Source organism: Jatropha curcas, chromosome 11 (genome assembly GCF_041381405.1).
Source record: "Jatropha curcas cultivar XTBG-Jc1 chromosome 11, XTBG_Jcur_1.0, whole genome shotgun sequence".
Classification (NCBI taxonomy): Eukaryota; Viridiplantae; Streptophyta; class Magnoliopsida; order Malpighiales; family Euphorbiaceae; genus Jatropha; species Jatropha curcas.
This window is the reverse complement of record NC_143161.1, coordinates 4,468,547-4,492,656: the sequence shown is the minus strand read 5'-3', so window position 1 is coordinate 4,492,656 and position 24,110 is coordinate 4,468,547. Positions and strand designations below refer to the sequence as shown.

General features: G+C 35.6%; 6 protein-coding genes and 3 pseudogenes across 8 annotated transcripts; 8 read left to right on the top strand and 1 right to left on the bottom strand.

The window, feature by feature from the left end:
- Window positions 1-137: 137 nt before the first annotated feature.
- Window positions 138-1,624, top strand: LOC105634137 (loganic acid O-methyltransferase). Its single transcript, XM_012216940.4, has 3 exons — window positions 138-336; window positions 432-1,091; window positions 1,171-1,624. The coding sequence occupies exons 1-3, from the start codon at window positions 256-258 to the stop codon at window positions 1,501-1,503; spliced, it is 1,074 nt and encodes a 357-aa protein (XP_012072330.1). The 5' UTR covers window positions 138-255; the 3' UTR covers window positions 1,504-1,624.
- Window positions 1,625-1,834: 210 nt separating this feature from the next.
- Window positions 1,835-3,227, top strand: LOC105634285 (loganic acid O-methyltransferase). Its single transcript, XM_089716621.1, is given in 4 exon segments — window positions 1,835-1,975; window positions 2,096-2,578; window positions 2,581-2,699; window positions 2,819-3,227. Coding segments are annotated over 4 exon segments (1,032 nt in total). The 5' UTR covers window positions 1,835-1,887; the 3' UTR covers window positions 3,161-3,227.
- A 771-nt stretch (window positions 3,228-3,998) lies between these two features.
- LOC119371350 (loganic acid O-methyltransferase-like) lies at window positions 3,999-4,921 on the top strand (annotated as a pseudogene). Its single transcript, XR_016318947.1, has 2 exons — window positions 3,999-4,109; window positions 4,235-4,921. The product of XR_016318947.1 is annotated as a loganic acid O-methyltransferase-like (transcript).
- Window positions 4,922-5,218: 297 nt separating this feature from the next.
- On the top strand, window positions 5,219-8,430 carry LOC105634284 (3,9-dihydroxypterocarpan 6A-monooxygenase). The gene is made up of 2 exons (XM_012217118.4): window positions 5,219-7,070; window positions 7,499-8,430. The coding sequence occupies exons 1-2, from the start codon at window positions 6,048-6,050 to the stop codon at window positions 8,114-8,116; spliced, it is 1,641 nt and encodes a 546-aa protein (XP_012072508.3). The 5' UTR covers window positions 5,219-6,047; the 3' UTR covers window positions 8,117-8,430.
- A 194-nt stretch (window positions 8,431-8,624) lies between these two features.
- LOC105634283 (loganic acid O-methyltransferase-like) lies at window positions 8,625-10,632 on the top strand (annotated as a pseudogene). The gene is made up of 3 exons (XR_016318743.1): window positions 8,625-9,048; window positions 9,193-9,833; window positions 10,130-10,632. The product of XR_016318743.1 is annotated as a loganic acid O-methyltransferase-like (transcript).
- Window positions 10,633-14,165: 3,533 nt separating this feature from the next.
- On the top strand, window positions 14,166-15,929 carry LOC105634282 (loganic acid O-methyltransferase-like). The gene is made up of 3 exons (XM_089716019.1): window positions 14,166-14,542; window positions 14,614-15,276; window positions 15,402-15,929. The coding sequence occupies exons 1-3, from the start codon at window positions 14,474-14,476 to the stop codon at window positions 15,738-15,740; spliced, it is 1,071 nt and encodes a 356-aa protein (XP_089572145.1). The 5' UTR covers window positions 14,166-14,473; the 3' UTR covers window positions 15,741-15,929.
- A 1,691-nt stretch (window positions 15,930-17,620) lies between these two features.
- Window positions 17,621-19,072, bottom strand: LOC149492401 (uncharacterized). The gene is made up of 2 exons (XM_089716422.1): window positions 18,373-19,072; window positions 17,621-18,069 (listed from the first exon to the last, which is right to left on the bottom strand). Exons 1-2 carry the CDS (start codon window positions 19,070-19,072, stop codon window positions 17,621-17,623), a joined length of 1,149 nt encoding a protein of 382 aa, XP_089572548.1.
- A 95-nt stretch (window positions 19,073-19,167) lies between these two features.
- LOC105634280 (loganic acid O-methyltransferase) lies at window positions 19,168-21,294 on the top strand. The gene is made up of 4 exons (XM_089716421.1): window positions 19,168-19,182; window positions 19,532-20,278; window positions 20,541-20,754; window positions 21,179-21,294. The coding sequence occupies exons 1-4, from the start codon at window positions 19,168-19,170 to the stop codon at window positions 21,292-21,294; spliced, it is 1,092 nt and encodes a 363-aa protein (XP_089572547.1).
- A 1,228-nt stretch (window positions 21,295-22,522) lies between these two features.
- On the top strand, window positions 22,523-23,989 carry LOC105634279 (loganic acid O-methyltransferase pseudogene; annotated as a pseudogene).
- The last annotated feature ends 121 nt before the right edge of the window (window positions 23,990-24,110 follow it).

The following is a 24,110-nucleotide window of genomic DNA, read 5'->3' as shown; positions in this document are numbered from 1 at the left end:
AACAGGTGCTCCTGATTTCTACATTAACTATACAAGTGCACAAAATTGAACAAACAAAAAAATATTAATTACGTTATCGTCTGGAGACCGCAATAATTGTTTCTGACTTTGAAAAAGTAGTCCCATTCGATGGGTGTTCGACCAGAACAGACATTTGTATAAATAGAGAGGACAGCCGATGGTTTTCTCCACCTTTGACCTCAACAATACTCATATTCTTATCTTCACCCAAAAAGAAAAAAAACCCTATTAGCAATGGCAACCACAGTGGTGAAATCACATGTAATGAATGGTGGAGATGGCGAGTTTAGCTACTCCAAACACTCCTCATTTCAGGTAAAGTTTCATGGCCAATTGATATTGATGTTTGATAATAATTTCGTTTTGCCAGGTTTATAATTTTTAGTACTAATGTTTTGTCTGTGTGACAGAAAGAATCCATTACTGGTGCAAAGGAAATGATTAGTGAGGAAATTGCTCATAAGCTTGATCTGAAAGAACTGCTTTCAACTTCTACATGTTCATTCAACATAGCAGATTTGGGTTGTTCAGTTGGACCAAATACTTTTATGTCGATGCAGAATGTAATTGAAGCAGTAACAACCAAATACCAAACCCAGTTTGGTTCCAATTCTGAAATTCCCCAATTTCAAGTATTATTTAACGACCAAGAATTGAATGATTTCAACACTCTGTTTAGAACTCTCCCACCAAAACGACAATACTTCGCTGCTGGCGTGCCTGGTTCTTTTTATAACCAATTATTCCCTAATTCTTCTCTTCATTTCATAAATGCTTCGCATGCAGTGCATTGGCTATCTGAGGTGCCAAAAGATGTATTAGATCAAAGCTCTGCTGCTTGGAACAAAGGCAGGATTTTCTATTCAAGTGCACCAAAAGAAGTTTACAACGCTTACACTGCACAATTCGAGAAGGACATGGCCATATTCTTGAATGCTAGAGCCAAAGAGCTTGTTTCTGGAGGATTACTGGTCCTTGTCATATTATCTGTCCGCATTGGTGATTCTCCTCCACTTGGTCATCTAATGTTTGAGCTTTTGGAGTCTGTTCTGGTTGACATGGCAAAAGAGGCATGTATAAGAAAATTATACTATTTATAATTCTTTTCTGCCAAAAAAATATTGTCTAATACATAATTCTTGATAACAGGGAATAATAAGGGAAGATCTGGTGGACTCATACAATGTGCCTATATACTATGCTTCCCCTGAAGAAATGGCAGAACTTGTAGAAAGAAATGGGTGTTTCAAAATCGAGAGGATTGAGCAATTTAGTCCAGGATCTGCTAAGAAAGCCTTAATGGATGAGCAGTCTATGGTAATGCACTATAGAGCTGGCATGGAAGGAATGCTGAGCAAACAGTTTGGAAGTGAATGTATGGATGAAGTATTTGTTCGGTTATCGAAGAAAGTTAAACAATTTTCCTCTGTTTTGCAGTCAAGAGAACCAACCCAAATGTTTCTTGCTCTCAAACGCAAGTGATAATTCCAAATTTATCAGAATTAAATAAGTTGATTTACAATATTGTATTGAGTCTTGATGTAAGTGTGATAGTGATCTTTGTTTAATGAAAATCAACAATAATCATCTATTTGTACCACAATTTTCTTTTATCAAATATATATGATGATACAAATATATTTAGCTAAGATTATTCAACATTTTGTGGAGAATGCATGATGTCAGTGATGATGAAGTTGTTAATCTGAACCCCTATCTGTAATATTTTTTTGGCTCCAAATTTTGATCAGAACACAAACAAAGCTAACACTGCCAAAATATATTTAAAAAATTATCCTGGTGTAGAACAGGTATTATGAATAACACACAGCTTAAACAGAGACTACAAGTGAAAGCATAGCCTTAATGTCAATGGCAGAACCATATCCAATGAAAGGAGATGACGACGATAACAGCTACTTCAAAAATTCCTCTTTTCAGGTATCAATTTTGTGTTTGTGTATACATATAAATAGATTTTATAATGTACATAGTTTGAGGAAATGCTTAAAAGAATATATTTTTCCCATTTTCTAGCATTTATAACATATTTGCTCTGTTTTTGCAGAGAAAGCCATTGATAATGCTAAAAGTTTGATTGATGAGACCATTGCTCCTAGTTTTAACCTAAAAGATCTCCTTTTTGGTTCTTCAAGCTCATTTAATATTGCGGATTTGGGTTGTTTAGTTGGGCCAAATACCTTTATTTGTGCAGAAAATATTATTGGAGCAGTAAAATATAATTGTCAATCTCAAGGTCTTGCTTCCCAAATTCCTGAATTTCAAGTGTTCTTCAATGATCATGTCTTTAAGGATTTCAATACCCTGTTTAAATCTCTCCCTCCAGAAAGGGGATATTTTGCTGCTGGTCTGCCAGGTTCATTTCATGTTCGTTTATTCCCCAGATCCTCTCTTCATTTTATTCATACTTCCAGTGCATTACACTGGATATCTCAGGTGCCAGGAGAGATTCTAGATAGGAATTCTCCTGCTTGGAACAAAGGCAGAATTTTCTATACTAATGCTCCATATGAAGAATACAAACCATATGCCACCCGGTTGGTGGAGTTATAGTGATCAAGCTGTCATCCATCTGTAATCGGATTTCTCATTCTTATGAATTTTGTAATATATTGTTCGATCTTTTGGAATCGAGCCTCGTGGACATGGCTAAAGAGGTAAGTATAAGAAAAAAAATGCATTTAATTACATCAGTTATAGCTCACCCATGAACAACTTTAATCTTAAAAATTAATTATCAATTGTGTTATTTAATTTTTATTTAAACCATGCACAGAGATTAGTGAGCGAAGTGCAATTAGACTCGTTCAATCTGCCCATGTATATTCCATATCCTGAGGAGATACTAGAAGTTGTAGAAAGAAACAAGTGCTTCAGTGTTGAAAAAATTGAGTTATTTAAACCTGTATATGATATAGTCGATGTTCGAACTAGCATGCAAGCATGGGCAATGCACCTCAGAGCTGGCTTGACAGGAATGCTTAAGAAGTATTTTGGAAATGAGACCATAGATGAATTATTTGATCAGTTTTTTAAGAAGTCACAAGAATTTTCTTGCAGAGTACAAGCTGGCTCAGCTGAATTTCATCATGTATTTCTTGCTTTAAAACGTATATGAATCTCTCTGATGTAGACTAAATCAGCTTATGCGATTCAAGAGCTGGTTAAAGAAGCCAACTTCAAGATTGTGCATGTTATCTCAGAGCTCTGCTCTCTTTATTCTAACAAAAATATATATGTGTGTGTGTGTAAAATACGTTAACGTGTTGCAATTACACCGTTATTTGACCTTTTTGATATGGATTCCTTAATTTGCAAGTTTGAGCGTAATTGAATAGAAAGGCAAATTTAGGATACCGATTTTGAATAAAAAATAAATTTATGTGAGTCCACAGCTGATCGGAAAAAGTGATGGTGACCTTACTAGACATTCTTGTGTGGAAGATAGGTAAAGAAATTGCAGGTGAAGTTAGAAAATTATCAAAGTTGCATTGAAAAGATGGACATGACGAAACATAATTGGAGTTTATATGATATGATTTGTATAGTTATCAAGTAAATTACATTTGCCAAAAGAGAATATGGAGGAGACGCAATTTCTATTGCCAAAGCTCATCACTCGCCTTCACAAATTCCATTCCTTTCTTCGCTGATTTCCACTGCCTTCTCCTTTTTATCCTTCTCAGCCATATTGTTTCCACACTGGAGCTCATTATCCTCCTCCAGTAAAACGCTTCAGACAATGCATCGTTTTCGGTTCCTTAAATTCATCCATGTTTCCACCGGCTTCACAGCACCAGGTGCCGTCCGTCGAAACGTACCTGCCGCCACCGCCTCCATTGACCAGCAAGCCCCGGCGATGATAGGGACAAGTGGCTCGAACTCTAATCAGTTCTTGCTAAGGCTAGTACCCATCGCCTAAAGGCTGGGTATCTGAATCCTCATCATTGCATCACATGTATACAGAGAAAACGAGCGGAAGCACAGTCGCAATGTCAATTGCGGAATCATACCCAATAAATGGAGGAGATGGCGACTACAGCTATGCCAAAATCTTCTCTTTTCAGGTACTGATTTTATTTATATGTGTATTTTTATATAGGTGTCTACTAACTGTTTGACAAAATGTTAAAAGAATTTATTTCTTTTCTCATTTTCTAGTACATATAAGCTAATTGATCTATATTTGCAGAGAAAAGCCACTGATAATGCTAAAAGTTTGATCGATGACATATTGCTCGTAATCTTAACGTAAAAGATCCCCTTTTTGCTTCTTCAAGCTTATTTAATATTGCGGATTTTGGTTGTTCAGTTGGGCCAAATACTTTTATTTGAGTAAGAAATATTATTGAAGCAGTGAAATATAAGTGTCAGTCCCAAGCTCTTCCTTCCAAAGTCCAGAATTTCATGTATTCTTCAATGATCATGTCTTGAATGATTTCAATACTCTATTTAGATCTCTCTTCATTTTATTCCCCAGATCCTCTATGCATTTTATTCATACTTGTACTGCATCATATTGGCTATCTCAGGTGCCAGAAGAAATTCTAGATAGGCACTCTCCTGCTTGGAACAATGGCACAAAAATTATCTACACTAATGCACCGGATGAAGTGTGCAAAGGATATGCCACCCAGTTTGCAAAGGATATGAAGATACTTTTGGATGCTGGAGACTTGTGGTGGGTGGGATTATAGTGATTGTGGTGCATCCGTGCTGGGATTTCTTGTTCTTGTGAATTTTTTAATGTGATGTTCAATCTTCTAGGATCCAAAATAGGTTAGTCTAAGAACTCGTGTTTATGCTAAAAATGCATTTGACAACATAAGTTATACTTCATTATAGAGTATCAAATATAATCTTATCGTAAAATAGCGCATCTTAGTGTTTGAAACTTCCCACTTCATGAGGGTTTGGGAGGTTCTCTATTGTATGGATCTTGCCTTACTTGAATGCCATGATTTGAATTCATGACCTTTCAAGTTTCAAGTCATAACTTGCCTATGAATTATGAAATAATTATCAATTGTATTCATCATAGGGATCGGTGAGCAAATCGAAAGTGGACTCATTCAATCTGCCCATGTATATTCCATCTCCTTAGGAGATGATAGAACTTGTAGAAAAAATTAGGTGCTTCAGTATTGAGAGAATTGAGTTATTTAAATATGTATCTGTTATTGATGTTCTGACCAGCGGGTAAGCATCAATAATGCACATCAGGGCTGGCTTGGGGGGAATTCTTATCAAACGTTTTAGAATTGAGATTATAGGTGCATTGTTTGATTGGTTTTATAAGAAGGTAAAAGAATTTTTCCTCCCAAGTGCAAGCCGGCTCAACTGAATTTCCTCCAGCATTTCCTGCTCTAAAACACGTATAATGTCTTTGACGTACTCTAATTTATAAGCTTCTTTTCTTGCTATAGTTTTCCTGTTCATATGTGTTCAAGACTTGCTTTTCAATGTTAAATAAATCTGCAGCACTCTGCAGAGTGTTGACGTTGATAATAAATTGATTGTTCAATTGCTAAGAAGCATATGTTCGAATTAATCAAGCTGTATACCTTTGTGATCAAAGTTGAACTTGATTAATAAATTTCATGTTTAAAAGGAGAACTGAAATTGAAAACAGTTCGAGATATATAATTAATTTAATGAGTTGAAGTTAAGCGAAGAACTTTTATTGCCTAATTTGTCCTGTAATTGACATGCATATGTCATGTGGTCCTTTAATGGACATGTCTGAGCATCTTAACATAATTGGGGAAAATGAAGGTGGAAAACGATAGAAATTTCTTTCAAAATTCCACAAATTTCCCAACTAAAAAATTTTCTTTCATACAATTTTTTGTCGAATTATTATCGTTATTTTTGTTTTGTGTTGTTAGTCTGCATATGGTTGGTTTGATACTACAGTTGAATAAAATGATTTCCTTTCATGTCACTGTTCATATGTATGCATATATCATGCTATTGTTAAATTATGCAATTCTTTTTATATATATATGTATTTTTTTAACATCAATCTACATATACACATTTTTATTGATTTCTCCATGCACACACATTATATATTGAAAGAAAAGTCTTTACCATTTGCTAGCCATAGCAAAAGCTTACTTGTCATGGCAACTAGTAGTATTCTCATCGCTTGGATCACTATTGTTGCTTTTCTGGTGCGAGCCTTGATTAGAGCAATTACCAGCTCTCGCACCAAGAGTCACCAGCTTCCAGGTCCTCCTTCTCTGCCCATCATCGGTCACCTTCACTTGCTAAGCTCTAGCTTACCAAAATCCCTTCAGAACTTAGCTAGCCGTTATGGTCCTATCATGCAGATATTCATGGGAGGAAAACCTGTAGTTGTCATATCTGACCCAATCATAGCCAAAGAAATCTTGAAAACCCATGATGTTGACTTTGCTTCCAAGTACATTCTTGGTTTTGGTTTGTCAAAATTCAACATGTATGATGGGTGTAGTTTCATTAACTCTCAATATGGACCGTATTGGAAATTCATGAAGAAGCTATGCAAGACACAGCTATTTGCAGGTCCACAGCTTGACCGATTCATCCATATTCGAGAGCAAGAGACACTAAAGCTCTTAAAATCACTAGTGGCAAGATCTGGAGAAGGAGAACCTTGTGATTTGGGTATGGAGTTGTCAAACTTGGCAAATAATGTTCTTTGTGAGATGGCAGTGGGCAAAAGATGTGCAGAAAATCCTAATTTGCCAATGGAGATAAGGAAATCAATTATGGCCATCATGGAATCTACAGCGAAGCTAAGCTTCACTCAAGTGTTTGGCCCTCTGAAGAAATTTGATCTCTCCGGACATGGTAAAAGGCTTATATCTGTAACTTTAGAATACGACCAACTATTGGAGAGGCTGTTCAAGGAATATGAAGATAACCAGATGAATGATTCGGGACAAGAAGAGAAAGATGTGATTGATATATTGTTGGGGACCTACAGAGATACAAGTGCCGAGCTCAGAATAACCAGAAATCAGATCAAAACCTTCTTCCTAGTGAGTTCTTTTCTTATATTAATTACTTCGGATATATGCATGGTTGGTATTTGATAGATATAATTATTCCATTTGTACCCCTTTTCTGTCCGTTCAAATAGCTCTTTCTAAGCCTTAATCTCAAAATTCATTTTATTTCCTAATCTAGTTAGCTCGATTTATTTGGTGAATATACAATTAATTAAGATATAATTGTTGCTTTCTTTATCATATGTGATTTGGACTGCTTTATTTCTTTGCTTTGATGGTTACTTGTTCTGTCTCCCTCTCTGTTTCTTTATCGTTATTGAAATGTTTATTGAGATTTGAGCTATACCATTATATATTTGTTTAGCTACTTAGGGTACGGTATTTCTAATATTCTGTACGAAATAACTTAATAAATGAATATTATGAAAGGTTTATTGAATTATGATCTTGCTTGGTAGGAAATATTCACGGCAGGAGTGGATTCAACTGCAGCAAGTATACAATGGGCAATTGCAGAGGTGATCAACAATCCTGAGATATTAAAGAAACTAAGAGAAGAGATTCATTCAAAGGTGGGATCTAACAGGGTAGTAAAAGAATCAGATATTCCAAATCTTCCTTACTTGCAAGCCATTGTCAAGGAAACCCTAAGAAAGTATCCTGCAGGACCATTACTTCGAAGAGAAAGCAACATAGACACAAATTTAAACGGTTATGACTTAAAAGCAGGTACTAAGATCCTCATCAATGCTTATGCAATCATGCAGGACCCTAACATATTTAAAGAACCCGAAAAATTCATACCAGAGAGATTTTTGGTTGACCATCAAGAAATGGATTTTTACGGTCAGGGTTTTCATTTCCTTCCATTTGGTAGTGGAAGAAGAGCTTGCATTGGACAGTCACATGCTTTGACAGTCACATATACCACAATTGCGTCTCTGATTCAATGCTTTGATTGGAAATTGAAAGATGGAGAGAAGTTTGATGTCAAATTAACCTCAGGGTATTCAGGAGCTATGGCAGTCCCTCTTGTCTGTTATCCTATTATACGTTTTGATCCATTCAAGGTTTAATTAATCCCTAGAATTGAAGAAATGCATCTCATTTATGTTTATATGTACACTTATAGTCATCGTTTCAGTAGTCAAGCAGAGTGCTTTGCTCGTCTTCCGAATGCTTTGCTGTGGATATTGTAATAATATAATATGCATTCAAGTATTTTCTTTCTCTGTCTGCACAGAAATTTAAGTTAATTGTGAATTTCATTAGGGAAAGTACTAGCTCAAAGCTTCCTAGGACTCCAATCCAAAGAGGTCCATTGATTGATCTGTTTGATATCCATAAGAGAACTCCAACCCAGAGGACTCATCAGAACAACTTGTATATCAATCTTAACTCAAAATAATCAGTGTATAATTTCGACTTTACTATTTAAATGTTAGGTGTCACTTACATGTACAATAAAAAATTAATGTTACATAATGTGTTTTTTTTTTTTTTTTTTGAGTAATTATAAATATCAATTTATTTAATGATTAAAGTAATGGTGAAATTAATTTCATTAATTATAACCTTAATGATTATTGCTAATTTTTTTAATTACACGTTTTGAAATATATGTTGAAAATAAAATTAATAATTGCATACTATACTGAATTAATTACATTGTTATTCAAGATTTTCTGGAGAGTGCATGATGTCGGTGATGACGAAGTTATTAATCACAATACTTGTCTCTAATCTTTTTTAGCCTCCAAATATTGATCACAACACAAATAAACAAAGCTCATACTGCGATAATTCAATTACAAAATGGTTCCCATGGGAAACAGGTAGAGAAATTAACATTTATAAATAAAGGTTGGGTTTTGAATTCTCCTCGTGGCATCACTTTGCTTGTACAGAGATAACGAGCGAAAGCACAGCCACAACGTCAATGGCGGAATCATATCCAATGAATGGAGGAGACGGCGACTACAGCTACTCCAAAAATTCCACTTTGCAGGTACTGATTTTGTGTTTGTGTATTCTATACACATAAATATATGTCTAATATATGTTTGAGAAAATGCTTAAAAGAATATATTTACTCATTTTCTAGCATTTATAATGCTAAAAAGAATATAACATATTTGATTTTTATTTGCAGAGAGAAGCCATTGATGATGCTAAAAGTTTGATTGATGACACAATTGCTCATAATCTTAACGTAAAACATCTCCTTCTTGCTTCTTCAAGCTCATTTAATATTGCGGATTTGGGTTGTTCAGTTGGGCCAAATACCTTTATTTGTATGGAAAATATTATTGAAGCAGTTAAAAAGAAGTGTCAATCTCAAGGTCTTGCTTCCGAGATTCCTGAAAATTTCAAGTGTTCTTCAATGATCATGTTTTGAATGATTTTAATACTCTATTTAGATCTCTCCCTCCAAAAAGGGAATACTTTGCTGCTAGCGTGCCAGGTTCATTCCATGGGCGTTTATTCCCCAGGTCCTCTCTTCACTTTGTTCATACTTCCTCTGCATTGAATTGGCTATCTCAGGTGCCAGAAGAGATTCTAGATAAGAACTCTCCTGCTTGGAACAAGGGCAGAATTTTCTACACTAATGCACCAAATGAAGTATGCAAGGATATGTAGATATTTTTGGATGCTAGAGCTAAAGAGCTTGTGATTGGTGGAATTTTAGTGATTGTGATGCCAGGCATCCATAATGGGGTTTCTCATTCTTGTGAGTTCTCTAATTTGATGTTCGATCTTCTGGGATCCTGCCTAGTGGATATGGCTAAAGAGGTTAGTCTAAGAACTCGTGTTTATACTCATAATGCATTTAATTAAATCAGCTATACTTCATTACAGTATATGAAACATAATCTTATTTTAAAATGGGACATCTTATTGCATCTTAGTGTTTGAAACTCCCTACTTCATGAGGGTTTGGGGGGTTCTTTATTGTATGCATCTTGCCCTATTTTTGACATTGATTCTATTTCATGCCCTTCCAAGTAATATATAGCTCGCCATGAAGAACTGTAATTTTATCAAATAATTGTCAATTGTATTAAACAATTTTTGTTTAACCTGCACAGGGATTGTTGAGTGAAGCACATGTGGACTTATTCAATCTGCCCGTTTATATTCCATCTGCTGAGGAGATGATAGAACTAGTAGAAAGAAACATGAGCTTCAGTGTTGAGAAAATTGAGTTATTTAAACCTATATCTGTAATTGATGATCCGACCAATTGGAAAGCATGGACAATGCAACTCAGAGCTGGCTTGGAAGGAATTCTTAGCGAACATTTTGGAAGTGAGATTATAAATGAATTGTTTCATCGATTTTTGAAAAAGAGACAAGAATTTTCTTCCCGAATGCAGGCCAGTTCAATTGAAAATATTTCTTGTTCTAAAGCATGTATGATCTTCTTTGATGTAGTCTACTTTATAAGCTTCTTTTCTTACTATAGTTTTAGTGTTCATATGTGTGCAAGACTTTTTGTTAATGTTAAATAAGTCAAAAAGCAATGTAGAGTATTTGTGTTGATAATTAAATTGAGTATGGGATATGGGTTGTCCATTTTACGTGTCACTTTAGAAAATTAAGCAAATAGTAATTATTTTTATTTAACATTATCCTTATTTCTGTATAGCTCCATTCTTCACTAAGCAAGCATTAATAATTATTTAGAGAACTGATGAAATGGTAATTTAATCAATTACACGTGTTTTAATCCAAAGCATATGGCACCCATTTTGCAAAGGATATGGAGATATTTTTGAATGCTAGAGCTAAAGAGCTTGTGGTCAGTGGGAGTATAGTGGTCATGGTGCCAGGCATCAGTAATGGGGTTTCTCACTCTTGTGAATTGATTTTTGATCTTCTGGGATCCAGCCTCTTTGATATATATGGCTAAAGAGGTTAGTCTACTCATGCTTATTTTCAAAATGTATTTGATTATATCAATTATATATTTCATTACAGTTCACTAAACATCTTAGTTTATTTTGGAGGTTCTCTTTTGTATGCATCTTGCCCTTATCACTGATTCAAACTCATGGCCTTCCAAGTTGCAGCTCACCCATAAAAAACAACAATTCTATGCATAAGAAGATAGAACTTGTAGAAAACTGCCACTTGTATAAAGAAACATGCGCTTCAATATTTATTCCATTTCCCTTCCCTGAAGTCTTCGTCGGCTTTATTCAAATACAAGTCTCAATTCCAGATGAAACCGGGAACTGCAAGTCTCTCGAGTTTCTTGAACTACCAAATTCATCCATTTTTTTGTTGTTTTCTGGTTCTTGACTGTTAAGCAAAGCAAACTACCAGCGAGATCTCCTGAACGCCGATTTGACAGGAATTCATTGATTTGCAGAAATTCGAATCAGATTTTGCTAAAAATTGCGTCTGCAGCCAAAAAGTTCGCTCCAGAGGCAACAGAGGTTGAAGATGCGCCGGCGTTACCTGTTACGTGGGAACATCTGTCAAATGATTATCGATGACATGGCGTGTCCATCTTGCGTATGTCTACACGTGTAAGACACCTAGGTCCTGTTGATGACGTGCCATTCAATAACTGGATTTTGTTAGGATGACGTGGCAAGCAATATCCATGTGCAATCCAATTGGCGCTAATCCTATGTCGTGGCGTCATTCCATGTGGCAGCTCACCTACACATGCACGGGCACGTGGAATTTGTGATGACGACATGGCCAGAGCATTGGATATTTTAATGACGGGGCAATATCTTTGTAGGTGGACGACATGCGACTCTAATCAATGACGTGGCGTAATATTGGTGACATGGACAAAGATGAAATGAGAGTTTCTAACGACGTGACAGTTTTCAATGGATTGACACGTGATTCTCCATCAATAATGTGGATTTAACCTTTCAGCACTTTTTGACATGGCATCGGCTATGTGGCTGCAGTCGACGTGGCTTTACATCTAGCAAATTCGTTACCACGTGGCTCGATATTTCCATGTTGAGTACAGCTGGTAGGCCACTTGGCAGTTACCAACGATGTGGCAAAAATGTTGATGTGTTAGCTTTAGATGAGGAGTCAGTAGCCATGTGTCTCGATTTGTTGACATGGCGGACCATATGTGGCTCCTCTCTCCACGTGTTATCAAATCTGGCAATTTCAGAATGACGTGGCTATTGTGTCCACGTGGATGACAGCTGGCAGCTTCATTACGCGTGTCAGAATATGGCAACTTTTCAGCTAAGGACGTGCCTTAACATCTATGTGTTCCGATATGCCAACATGGCAGTGCCGACATGGCTCCAAGTTCTACGTGGAGAACAGCTGGTCTGACAACTAGCAGTTACCGAAGATGTGAAGAACAAAGTGAAATGACAGATTTGACGTGGCTGCAGATGCCACATGGTAGGTATACTGACATGATAGTGCCTTCGTGTCTGAGTTGTTACAACGTGGACGTGCTAGAGTCCCGCCTGGCCACCAATGTCGACGTGGCTCAGCAGTGTGACGTGGCTCAGCAATGTGACGTGGCCGCCAATTCCACGTGACATTGTATGCGAACATGTCATCACCTAGATGGCTCTAATGAGAAACTGGATCTTTTCGGATGATGTGGATGCGTTTAAATGGCATTACGGCTGCCACCTGTCAGTTTTCAACAACGTGGCACAACCTATTGACGTGTCGGCTTATAACGTGACTTTAACTTCAATGTGTCATGCAGTGCTGATATGGCCCGCTTACGTGGTTCTATCCTCTCACGTGGACGACAGCTTGATCGAATCAGATGATGTGGCTGCGGTTGGTGGCACTCTCTGCCACCTGGCATTGCCGTGACGCTATTCGACAATGAAGTGGACAAATGAGACTGCTAGCATGGACGTTATCGTCGGAAGATTCATAATGGATGGCATATTTTGTGAACGTGGTTGTATAATGATGACGTGGATCTTAGAGTGCAGACGTCGCTCAATGAATAAGAGACAACTTTCGAACGAACCGTCGTGTTTGAAATTTGAAAATAGTATGCGGTAGGAAAGTCGTTTAATTGTCGGAGGCTTGCAGAACTCGACAGTCGATAAACACTCATCGGAATTCCGATCGGAGGCAGTGCTGCAGCGACTATTTAAGGATAAAATGGAAAAACATTCTTTTTTTGTTTAAAAAATCAGTTTTCTGAATTACGACAACACGCCAGCGCAGAATACAATTATCGTGTGATTAAATGGGCAGTAGTTGTTTTCTTTTTGGTTTTATCAAAGTGGAGGGCCAACTGGTTTTCAATTTTCTTGATTTAGTTTCTAACTTTCTTATTAATCAGTTATAGCTTTTGCAATGCTAATTCAAGCATCTGTTGCCATGAGAAAGAGATAAATGCCTGTTTTATACATTCAAGCAAGCTCTCATGGGTCCTCAAAATCGGCTCTCAACATGGGTTAGTGGGCGAGACTGATGTAAATGGGAAGGAGGAGAATGTTATAATGCAACAGGTCACCAAACTTGACCTCTGAAATCCTTATAATTATTCTCTTGCAGCTGGCATAATCAAACAGGAAATTTTTTCCAGTCTGGAAATCTGAATCCTTCCCCGTTTGACACCAGTCATTTAAATTACCGGGATCTTAGAACAAAGCAATCCCCAAGTTGCTTTCATTTGGAAATCTCATCAGTGGAAAGATTACCCTTTTGGCTTTCCTTGAATTAACTTGAATATATATAAGCAATGTGGATCTTGAAATGGTTAATAATTGGCTTCAATATGCTCCCTTCTCTGTCACAGTTTGCTATTGATGATATGAGCAGTATAGACCTTGAAATTTTTGTTTTTCATTTTATCAAAATTTTATTTTGAAATAGTACATAAGTAAACGTTATCGAACAACCTTATCTATCAGCAACATTTTTAATTTTTTAATTAAATCATCTCAATAACCCCACCGAATCTCTCAAATCCTCTCATATAGCCGTGGCTATTTTTTGTTGATTTATTTATTTTATTCAAATTATTTTGCTTTTCATTTTGATTTTTATTTTCTTCTGATTCGCTCAACCGTTAGTGTTGAAAAATAAACCAGTTGAAGCGACTTGTTGCGTTCAGTTTAATTTCTAACTCTGTCTAAGAATACTTACCGACTACACTAGACCAGTCACGGTTGGATTAATCGACAGTGATAAAAAGTCTAATAATAAAGTTATGTCTTCTGCATTTTCCTACTAAGATTATTCAACAACTTCTGGAGAGTATAATTATTCAACAAGTTCTGGATAGTTCATGATGTCAGTGATGATGAAGTTGTTACCGTCATTGCCATCTGCAATCTGTTTCAGGACCAAATTTTGGTAATAACGAAGACAAGATTGCGAAAATTCAATTAATGAGCATATAAGAGCAGGTTGGGTTTTTGAATTCCCACCATCGTCATTGCATAGCTTATACAGAGACAATGGCTGAATCATATCCAATGAAAGGAGGAGATGCTGACTACAGCTACTACAAAAATTCCTTCTTTCAGGTATTGATTTTGTATATTAGAGAAAATGTTTAAAAGACAGTTTTTTCTCATTATTTGATCTTCATTTGCAGAGAGAAGCCATTAATACTGCCAAAAGATTGATTGATGAGACAATTGCTCATAATCTTAACATAAAAGATCTCCTTTTTGGTTCTTCAAGCTCATTTAATATTGCGGATTTGGGATGTTCAGTTGGGCCAAATACCTTTATTTGCATAGGAAATATTATTGAGGCAGTGAAATATAAGTGTCAATCTCAAGGTCTTGCTTCCCGAATTCCTGAATTTCAAGTGTTCTTCAATGATCATGTCTTGAATGATTTCAATACTCTATTTAGATCTCTGCCTCCAGAAAGTGGATATTTTGCTGCTGGTGTGCCCGGTTCATTCCACGGCCGTTTATTCCCCAGGTCCTCTGTTCATTTCATTCATACTTCCACTGCATTACATTGGCTATCTCAGGTGCCAGAAGAGATTCTAGAGAAGAATTCTCCTGCTTGGAACAAGGGCAGAATTTTCTACACTAATGCCTCAGCTGAAGTATGCAAAGCATATGCCACCCAGTTTGCAAAGGATATGGAGATATTTTTAGATGCTAGAGCTAAAGAGCTTGTGGTTGGTGGGATTATTGTGATCATGGTGCCAACCATCCCCAATGGGATTTCTCATTCTTGTGAATCTTTTAATTTGTTGTTTGATCTTCTAGGATCTATCCTCATGGATATGGCTAAAGAGGTCAGCCTAAGAACTCATGTTTATACTAAAAATACATTCGATTTCACTAGTTTCAATTCGCTATCAAGCACCAAAAATAACCTTATTGCAAAGTAACCTTATTAATTGATTTTTGTTTTAACCAGGGATTGGTGAGTGAAGCACAAGTGGACTCTTTCAATCTGCCCATGTATATTCCGCATGCTAAGGAGATGATAGAACTTGTAGAAAGAAACAGATGTTTCAATATTGAGAGAATTGAATCATACAAGTTTTTATCTGGTTTTGATGTTTTGAACGACGGGCAAGCACTGACAAAGCACTTTAGAGCTGGCTTGGAGGGAATTATTAGCCAAAATTTTGGAAGTGGGATTCTAGATGAATTGTTTGATCGGTTTCTTAAGAAGACGCAAGAATTGTCTTCCCAGTTGCAGGCCAGCTTAGCAGAAACTTCTCAAGTATTTCTTGCTCTAAAACGTGCGTGATCAATTCTCTGTGCTGTATTCTAATTTACAAGCATATTTTCTTTCTAAAGTTTTCTTGTTGATATGGGCAAGACCTGCTTCTCAATGTTAAATAAGTCAGCAACACATTGTAAGAGTTGATATTGATAATAAAATTGTGTAGACAGGAGAGATTATATATTTGAATAAATATTAAATCCTATTATAACATTGAAAGTCCAATAAAACCAATGGATTGGTCTAAGTGGAAAGAGCTCAAGTCCTTTAAGCAAAATGCATGAGTGTTCTATCATGTGAACGGAGAAAATCTCTACGCTTACCTAATTCGGTACATGGTTTGTAATTTTTTTTTTTATTTTTATTTTATTTTTATTTTATTTTTTATTTTTTATGAAATTATGCACTTAGAGGATAGCTGAGTTTTCTTGCTGTTGGTATCATTGTCTGTTAGCCAAGCTAATATTAATTTATAAAAATATTAATAATAGTTAGGCAAAAGAATTTATAAAAGGACATAAACGCAACATGGATTAATGTTAATGTTTGGTTATTATATGGACATGAATGGTCCGATACTTATGATGAAATTATTAGCTAGAAGAGCTGTTATTATGTTGGGTTGGTTATGTCTTTCAGCATCTTTCGGAAACTTTAAGCTTATCAAGGTTATAGTATTGGCTCGATATCAAATAAATTGATTTTTTTTTTTAGAAATATTAAAGTGATTTTGCGTTAAGAGTGAAAGCCATGCTCATGTTTATATATATATCTTTTAACGCAAAATCGCTTTGATTTATATGAAAAATAAAATAGTTTATCTTTTCAAAGTTTTAAAATTCCACTCTTTACTAGGGATGTGCAAAACAATAGATCGAATCGAATCTTAAACTAAACCTACACATTCTGATTTTGTTCGATCAGTGATTGGCTTGAATCGAATTTATCGGTTTATTTAGTTGAAATCGAATTTATTACTTTGTTCAAGTCAGTTACACAGAAATTCATCAATTAACTTAAAATCGAATCGATATGGCAACAGATTAGATCCGGCTGAACCAACTGGTTTGATATGTTACAGATACCATTTTCAGTTTGATTTGATTTATTGTCCAAAAACTTCGGTTAGTATTCTTTGCCTTGATTTGATTCAGTTTGAATCAAAACCCTACTCTTTATGGCTACAACCCTTTTGACAATAATTTTTTAACACAGTTTTTTGATAATAATACATGTAAAAAAGATAAGATCGCGAAAATTCTCACCACCACCATCCCATAGCTTATACAGAGACAACGAGCCAAAGCACAGCCACAATGTCAATGTGGAATCATATCCGATGAAAGGAGGAGATTCTTGAAACAATGTATCTGCTAAATTAATGAGAGTTTCAGCAGAAACAAATTTAAAAGATTAAAAAAATATGAGAGGAAGAAGATGATCTTTTACTTCAATGTAATTGAGAATTTATACAAGTTGAAATAACAGATTCTCCTCAAATAATGGAATCCAAATAACACAAAACAATAAACTGAGATTCTAAGGCTGGAAATTAGGAATTCCAGCAGTGTTATTGAAAACTGATAAAACAGAAAAATATTTGATGAAACAGAATGCCAGCACTTCAACACTCCTCCATGGCATTTTGATGACAAATACCAATATTTTTCCTCAGAGCTTCAAATCTTTCTTTTGGTAAGGATTTTGTGAAAATGTCAGATAATTGTTCTTCAGATGAGCAGGTAACAAGTAACACTTCATTAGATTGTTGAACTTCTCTAATAAAATGAAACTTAATCTTGATGTGCTTGGTTCGCCCATGAAAAACAGGATTCTTTGCCATCGAAATAGCAGAGATATTATCACACATAATTCTGGTTGCTTCAGAATTAAATCTTTTTGTTTCATCTCCAACAAACTTCCTGATTGAAATGCCCAAACCTTTTGTGCCACAAGTCTGATTTACTCAAGGTGGTGCCAGTAAATGCATGCTCATCAGTTTCCTCCCAATTGATAAAGAAACTCCTGTTTTTCATTGTTACAGAGAACATTTTTTCTCCTGCAGGATTAAAAACTGTGCACTTCCGCTTTCTAAATTCAAAAGCATGATCTTTTTCCATCATCTGTCCAATACTCAAGAGATTTTGGCTGATTTTAGGTATATATAAAACATCAGAAATTGTTTTTATACCTGATTGAGTTTGGTTAGTAACTGAACCACTACCTTCAACTTTAATATATTGGCTGTTACCCACCTTCACTTTAGATTTATAAGTTTCATCAAGAGTGCTGAATACAGAATCATCTTTGCACATTTGATGAGTGCACCCACTATCAATGAGCCACAAATCACCTGCACCATCAATAGAAAAACAAAAAGCAACAACAGCTCGCTCTTCATGTACCTCCGGTTCATCGTTGGAAAGACAGAAAGCCATAAAAGCTTGCTCCTCCTGCACATCTACATCATCCGCCACTTGTGCTTATTGGGTTTGAACATCTTTCTTTAATTTGCAGACCTTGGCAACATGTCCATGTTGTTTGCATTTGCCACATACTGCATCTGGTCTCCACCAACAAAATTTTTCAAGATGAGTAGTTTTTTTACAATGAGAACAAGGTTGATATTTTTCCTGTTTGGACCCTTCTTTATTGCCTTTGTTCTTTTGGTTAGAACTCTTCTTGCCTTTTTCAGCATGCTGTTTATGCATAGAAAATGCCCCTTCTATGGTGTTGTCTTGCCTTAAAAGTCTTCGCTGCTCCTGTGCTTGAAGAGCACTCATCAATTCAGCCAATGAAATGTTATTAAGATCCTTGGACTCTTCTAGAGAAGAGATTTTTGACTCAAACCTCTCAGGAAGGATCACAAGTACCTTTTCGACAATTCGATTGTCGGGGAAATCTTCACCAAGTAGCCTAATATTGTTAACAATCAAAGAAATTCTATCAGTATACTTGGCAAGAGTTTCATCTTCTTGCATGGTTAAGCCCTCGAAACTCCTCTTTAAATTCAACACTTGCATTTGTTTTGTTCTATCGCTGCCTTGATATTCTTGTTTCAGTCTATCCCAAGCTTCTTTTGCAGTTTTACAAGCCATAATTCTGTAAAAAACAGCTTCACCGACAGAATTTTGGATAAGTGTTTTCGCCTTCGATCGCTTGGCTTTTTCATCTGAATTGTGCTTGATTTGAGTTAGAGTTGGATCTCTGGGTAAAGGAGGAATTGGTTTGTCTTCAGTAACGATTTCCCAAAGATCAAAGGCTTCCAAATAGCATTGCATCTTTACTGACCAAATTTGGTAGTTTTCACCTGTGAAAATTTCAGGAGGGTTGATAGAAAGGTTACTGGAGGCCATATTTTTGTGTGGCTGGTTTTGGTTTTAAAAGGTTGAGAGAAAAGGGATTGAGAGACGGTTTAAAAAAATTGGTTTAAAAGGTTTAAAAGGTTTAAATGTTTAAAAGGCAGGTCCCGAAAAGACCATGTGGCTCTGATACCACTGTTGAAACAATGTATCCGCTAAATTAATGAGAGTTTCAGCAGAAACAAATTTAAAAGATTAAAAAAATATGAGAGGAAGAAGATGATCTTTCACTTCAATGTAATTGAGAATTTATACAAGTTGAAATAACAGATTCTCCTCAAATAATAGAATCCAAATAACACAAAACAATAAACTGAGATTCTAAGGCTGGAAATTAGGAACTCCAGCCGTGTTATTGAAAACTGATAAAACAGAAAAATATTTGATGAAACAGAATGCCAGCACTTCAACAGAGATGACCACAATAGCTAATCTAACAATTCCTCATTTCAGGTACTCATTTTGTATGTTAGAGAAAATGCTCAAAGGAAAATATATATATTTTTTTTTTTCGCATTATTTGATCTTTATTTGCAGAGGGAAGTCATTGATAATGCTAGAAGTTTGATTGATGAGGCAATTGCTCGTAATCTGAACATAAACGATCTTATTTTTGGTCCTTCAAGTTCATTTAATATTGCGGATTTAGGATGTTCAGTTGGGCCAAATACCTTTATTTGTATGGAAAATATTATTGAAGCAGTGAAATATAAGTGTCAATCTCAAGGTCTGGCTTCCCCAATTCCTGAATTTCAAGTGTTCTTCAATGATCATGTCTTGAATGATTTCAATACTCTATTTAGATCTCTCCCTCCAAAAAGGGGATACTTTGCTGCTGGCGTGCCAGGTTCATTCCTTGGGCGTTTATTCTCCAGGTCCTCTCTTCATCTAATGCATACTTCCACTTCATTGCATTGGCTATCTCAGATGCCAGAAGAGATTCTAAATAACCACTCTCCTGTTTGGAACAAGGGCAGAATTTTCTACACTAATGCCTCAGATGAAGTATGCAAAGCATATGCCACCCAGTTCGAAAAGGATATGGAGATATTTTTGGATGCTAGAGCCAAAGAGCTTGTGGTTGGTGGGATTATATTAATCATGGTGCCAACTATCCATGATGGGATTTCTCATTCTTGTGAATATTTTAATGTGTCGTTTGATATTCTGGGATCTAGCCTCATGGACATGGCTAGAGAGGTCAGTTTCAGAACTCGTGATTGTACTAAAAATACATTTAATTATATCAGCTATTACAATTATACTTCATCATACTGTAATCTTATTGTAAAATTTGATATCTTTGTGCATCTTATTATATGGTTTTGGGAGGTTCTCCATTGTTTGCATCTTACCCTTATTTTTGAATGTTTCAATTCAAATTCATGACCTTCCAAGTTATAGCTCGCCCATAAAGAAATTCTCCATTGTAATTAATCCATTTTTGTTTAAACATGCACAGGGATTGGTGAGAGAAGTGCAAGTGGAATCGTTCAATCTCCCCTTTTATATTCCATCTGCTAAGGAGGTGACAGAACTTGTAAAAAGAAACAGTTGCTTCATTATTGAGAGAACTGAGTTATTTAAAGCTTTTTCGGAAATGTTAATGGCGGAATCATGCATGTGTAATGAATGGAGGAGATGGCGATTACAGCTATGCAAACTCGTCTTTTCAGGTGCTGGTTTTTTTTTTTTTTTTTGGAAAATAATTATTATAATTTGAGGTTTTACAAAATTAATTATCTGTTCTCCTATCTCCTATCATTGTATATTAAATATTTAGTCGTCATGATTTGATTCCGTCTCGATCCTTCCCTTCAAAAATATGTGTTTTCCGTTAAAAGATGAAAAAAAAAAAAAAAAAAACAAGAGAGAAAATTATTTTAAAATAACAAATGATGCCCTCGAGCTTTCTTTCTCTAACCCTTTCTTTATGGTCTTCCTCCTCCCACCACACAAATTAGCCCAATTTTACTCGATCCCAGTGCGAGAAGACGGTCCTGCCTTCTTGGGAACTGTGAAGGTTGGAAGCTTGAAATTATTCCAAGAAAAAATATTTATCAAAAGACAAAGATCTAACAAAAAACTTGGTTTGTGTAGATTGTTCCTTCTCATTTTCCTTCACAATGCCAATCAACAAGGACCCATTTACTCCGTCTCTACTATTTGGGAAAGCTATAACTAGACTTCGCCGCCGTCATATAGTCCGCCCATAGAACGCCACAACTCAGGCTTTATAAAACCACAAAACCACTCTCAAATAGACTTCAAACATCTCATTCTATGCTGCTGCTTAGGAGGAAAAAGTTAAAAATAAATGTAACCCACATACCTTTTGAATAGAAACCACAGTGTGGATGCTTAGCCACTTTGTCAAAGGTTTGCTAAATTATGTTTACAGTTTTTAATTTTACATTTCTCATTTTTTTCATTTTTTTCCTTTTTTTTTTTTTTTAGTGTATGTATATGTTTCTACTAAGTGTTGCCGAAAATGTTTAGAAGAATTTGCTTTTTCTCATTTTCTAGCACAAAAATGTAACAATGTCGTCTATATTTGCAGAGAGAAGCCATTGATAATGCTAAAAGATTGAAGCTGTGAAACATAAATAAGTAATACTAATAATAATAACCGAAAGTATCAAATTATTGCTAGTAATCAAAGTGAAGCCTCCAAGTCGAAATTTTAATTCCCTGACTAGGAAAATACAGACATGCAAAGACTTTTAACAAATCAAAACGGCATTGCAATTGTAGATCCTGAAAAAGCAAGAGTTTGGTCGTCCCCTATATGAACATAAAAGAACATATTGAGTGGCATCAGAAATTGTCAATGGCATAGCAATTAGTAAACAAGTTCCCAATAAGTACAAAATAGCATAATTAACCAGTCGAACTAGTGCTACCAGTTAAAACTATACCTTCCAAGTAAAATAGTAACTGTGAAAATTTTCTACACACTTAATTATGCTGTTAGACAAGAAAAATAAATATAAATTCAATTGTATATATACATATTTTTGTTATAGCTACAATCAAACATTAATAAACTATACGAATCTTTTGTTTTCATTCTGACCTGTTTATAGCTAAATCTGTACTGATATCCAAGAATAGTAGATATTTTGAAACAATTTCTCTTCAGGTAGTTTTAAGTTTACCTCTTCTCAGTTATTATTTTTCACCATTAATGCATCACAATATATATATATTTTTTTTGTTGCAAATTAAAAATTGAATTTTACTTTCGATGTTGTCTAAAACTTATTCTTTATGCCTGATGATGACTACAAGACATACAGCAAGAGTTACTTGAAAATGTCATTCTTTTGGACATAAAGAATCTATGTTATGACGACGGCTAATTCCATATACATATAAATATAAATCTTCGAAATATGCAAAAATGGAGGTGAGAGAGAAGAAGAGTTGAAAATAGGCGTCGAGATGCCTGCTGCCAAGGGCTCCCTCAATCACCATCAGGTATTTTACTTTCTAAATCACCAAGTGGTTGTAGTGTTCTCTTTTTGTTGAAAAATATTTAGAGAAGATAGCAGAAACTTCTGTATTTTAAGATTAAGTTTAAAGTCGTTTTTGCAGAAATGGATTCTGGAATTCTTGAAGGGAATAATTGATGAGACAATCCATGAGAAGCTTGAAACGAAGTCATTTTTATCAACTTCATGTAGCAAGGCATTTTGTATAGCTGATATGGGATGTTCAACAGGACCAAACACCTTTTACTATGTTCATAGTATACTTGAAGCTGTGGAGCGAAAGTTCATAAATGAAGGCTTCACTTACGATCAAATACCTCAGTTTCAAGTTTTCTTTAATGATCTTCCATTTAACGACTTTAATACCCTTTTCAAGTCTCTCCCACCTCAAAGGAAATATTTTACAGCAGGGGTACCAGGGTCATATCATACCCAGTTGTTTCCTGACTCTTCTCTCCATTTTGTGCATTCCTCTGACACATTACATTGGCTTTCTGGTGTTCCTGAAGAGGTGTTGGACATGGACTCTCCTGCATGGAACGGAGGGAGAGTTCACTATACAGGTGCATCAGAAGCAGTAGTAAAAGCCTTTGCTGCCCAATTTAGCAAGGATATGGGGATGTTCTTGAATGCCAGAGCAAAAGAACTTGCAGAGGGAAGCATGATGGTGCTAATCATTCCTTCTATTCCTGATGGGGTCTCTCCGTCAAATGTACCAATCGGGATATTGCTGAATCATTTAGGGTCGTGCCTCATGGACATGGCAAAAGAGGTAACAATATAGAAACAGACTAGACTAGTGGATTATATGAAATCATAGATTTAGGGATCTGCTTGATTCGGCAATGGAAAATCAGCTTTTAATGATGGTTGATCAATAGTTAAATATTAACAATAACAATTTGAAAAGCTAAATATTAACAATTGAGGGTTCTTTTGCATCATTTGTTTTTTAATGTTTTGTTTCTGTTTTTCTTATGTACGTAGCTTTGATGTTTCTTTATGCTTCTATCAGTGAAACCCCATAAAAATTTAAAACATGTAAATAACCAAATCAAAATCCCGATTGCAGGGATTAATATGTGAAGCACTTGTGGACTCTTTCAACATTCCATTGTACTGTGTAACGCCCAAGGAGCTTACACAGCTTATAGAACAAAGTGGGTGTTTTAGCATTGAAAGAATGGATCCTACAGATTGCGAATTCGACCCTGATAATCAACCTACTGAATACACAATCATGATGCATTTCAAATCTGGGTTAGAACCAGTCATTACCAAACACTTTGGAGCTGAGATTGTTAATGAATTGTTTGAACGGTTCCTCGAGAGAATGCATGAAGCTATGCCCTTGTTATTTTCAAGCAATGGAAAAGGATCTCAATTAACTGTTATTCTGAAACGAAAATCGCTATAATCAAAAGCTATCATATCAGCAATTAGCAGTGCAGCTTTTGTTATACATACCAGAAAACTGACTAATAAATGTTGTTAAACATTCAAATTATCAGTACCCATTATTTGCAGCAAAAAACAAA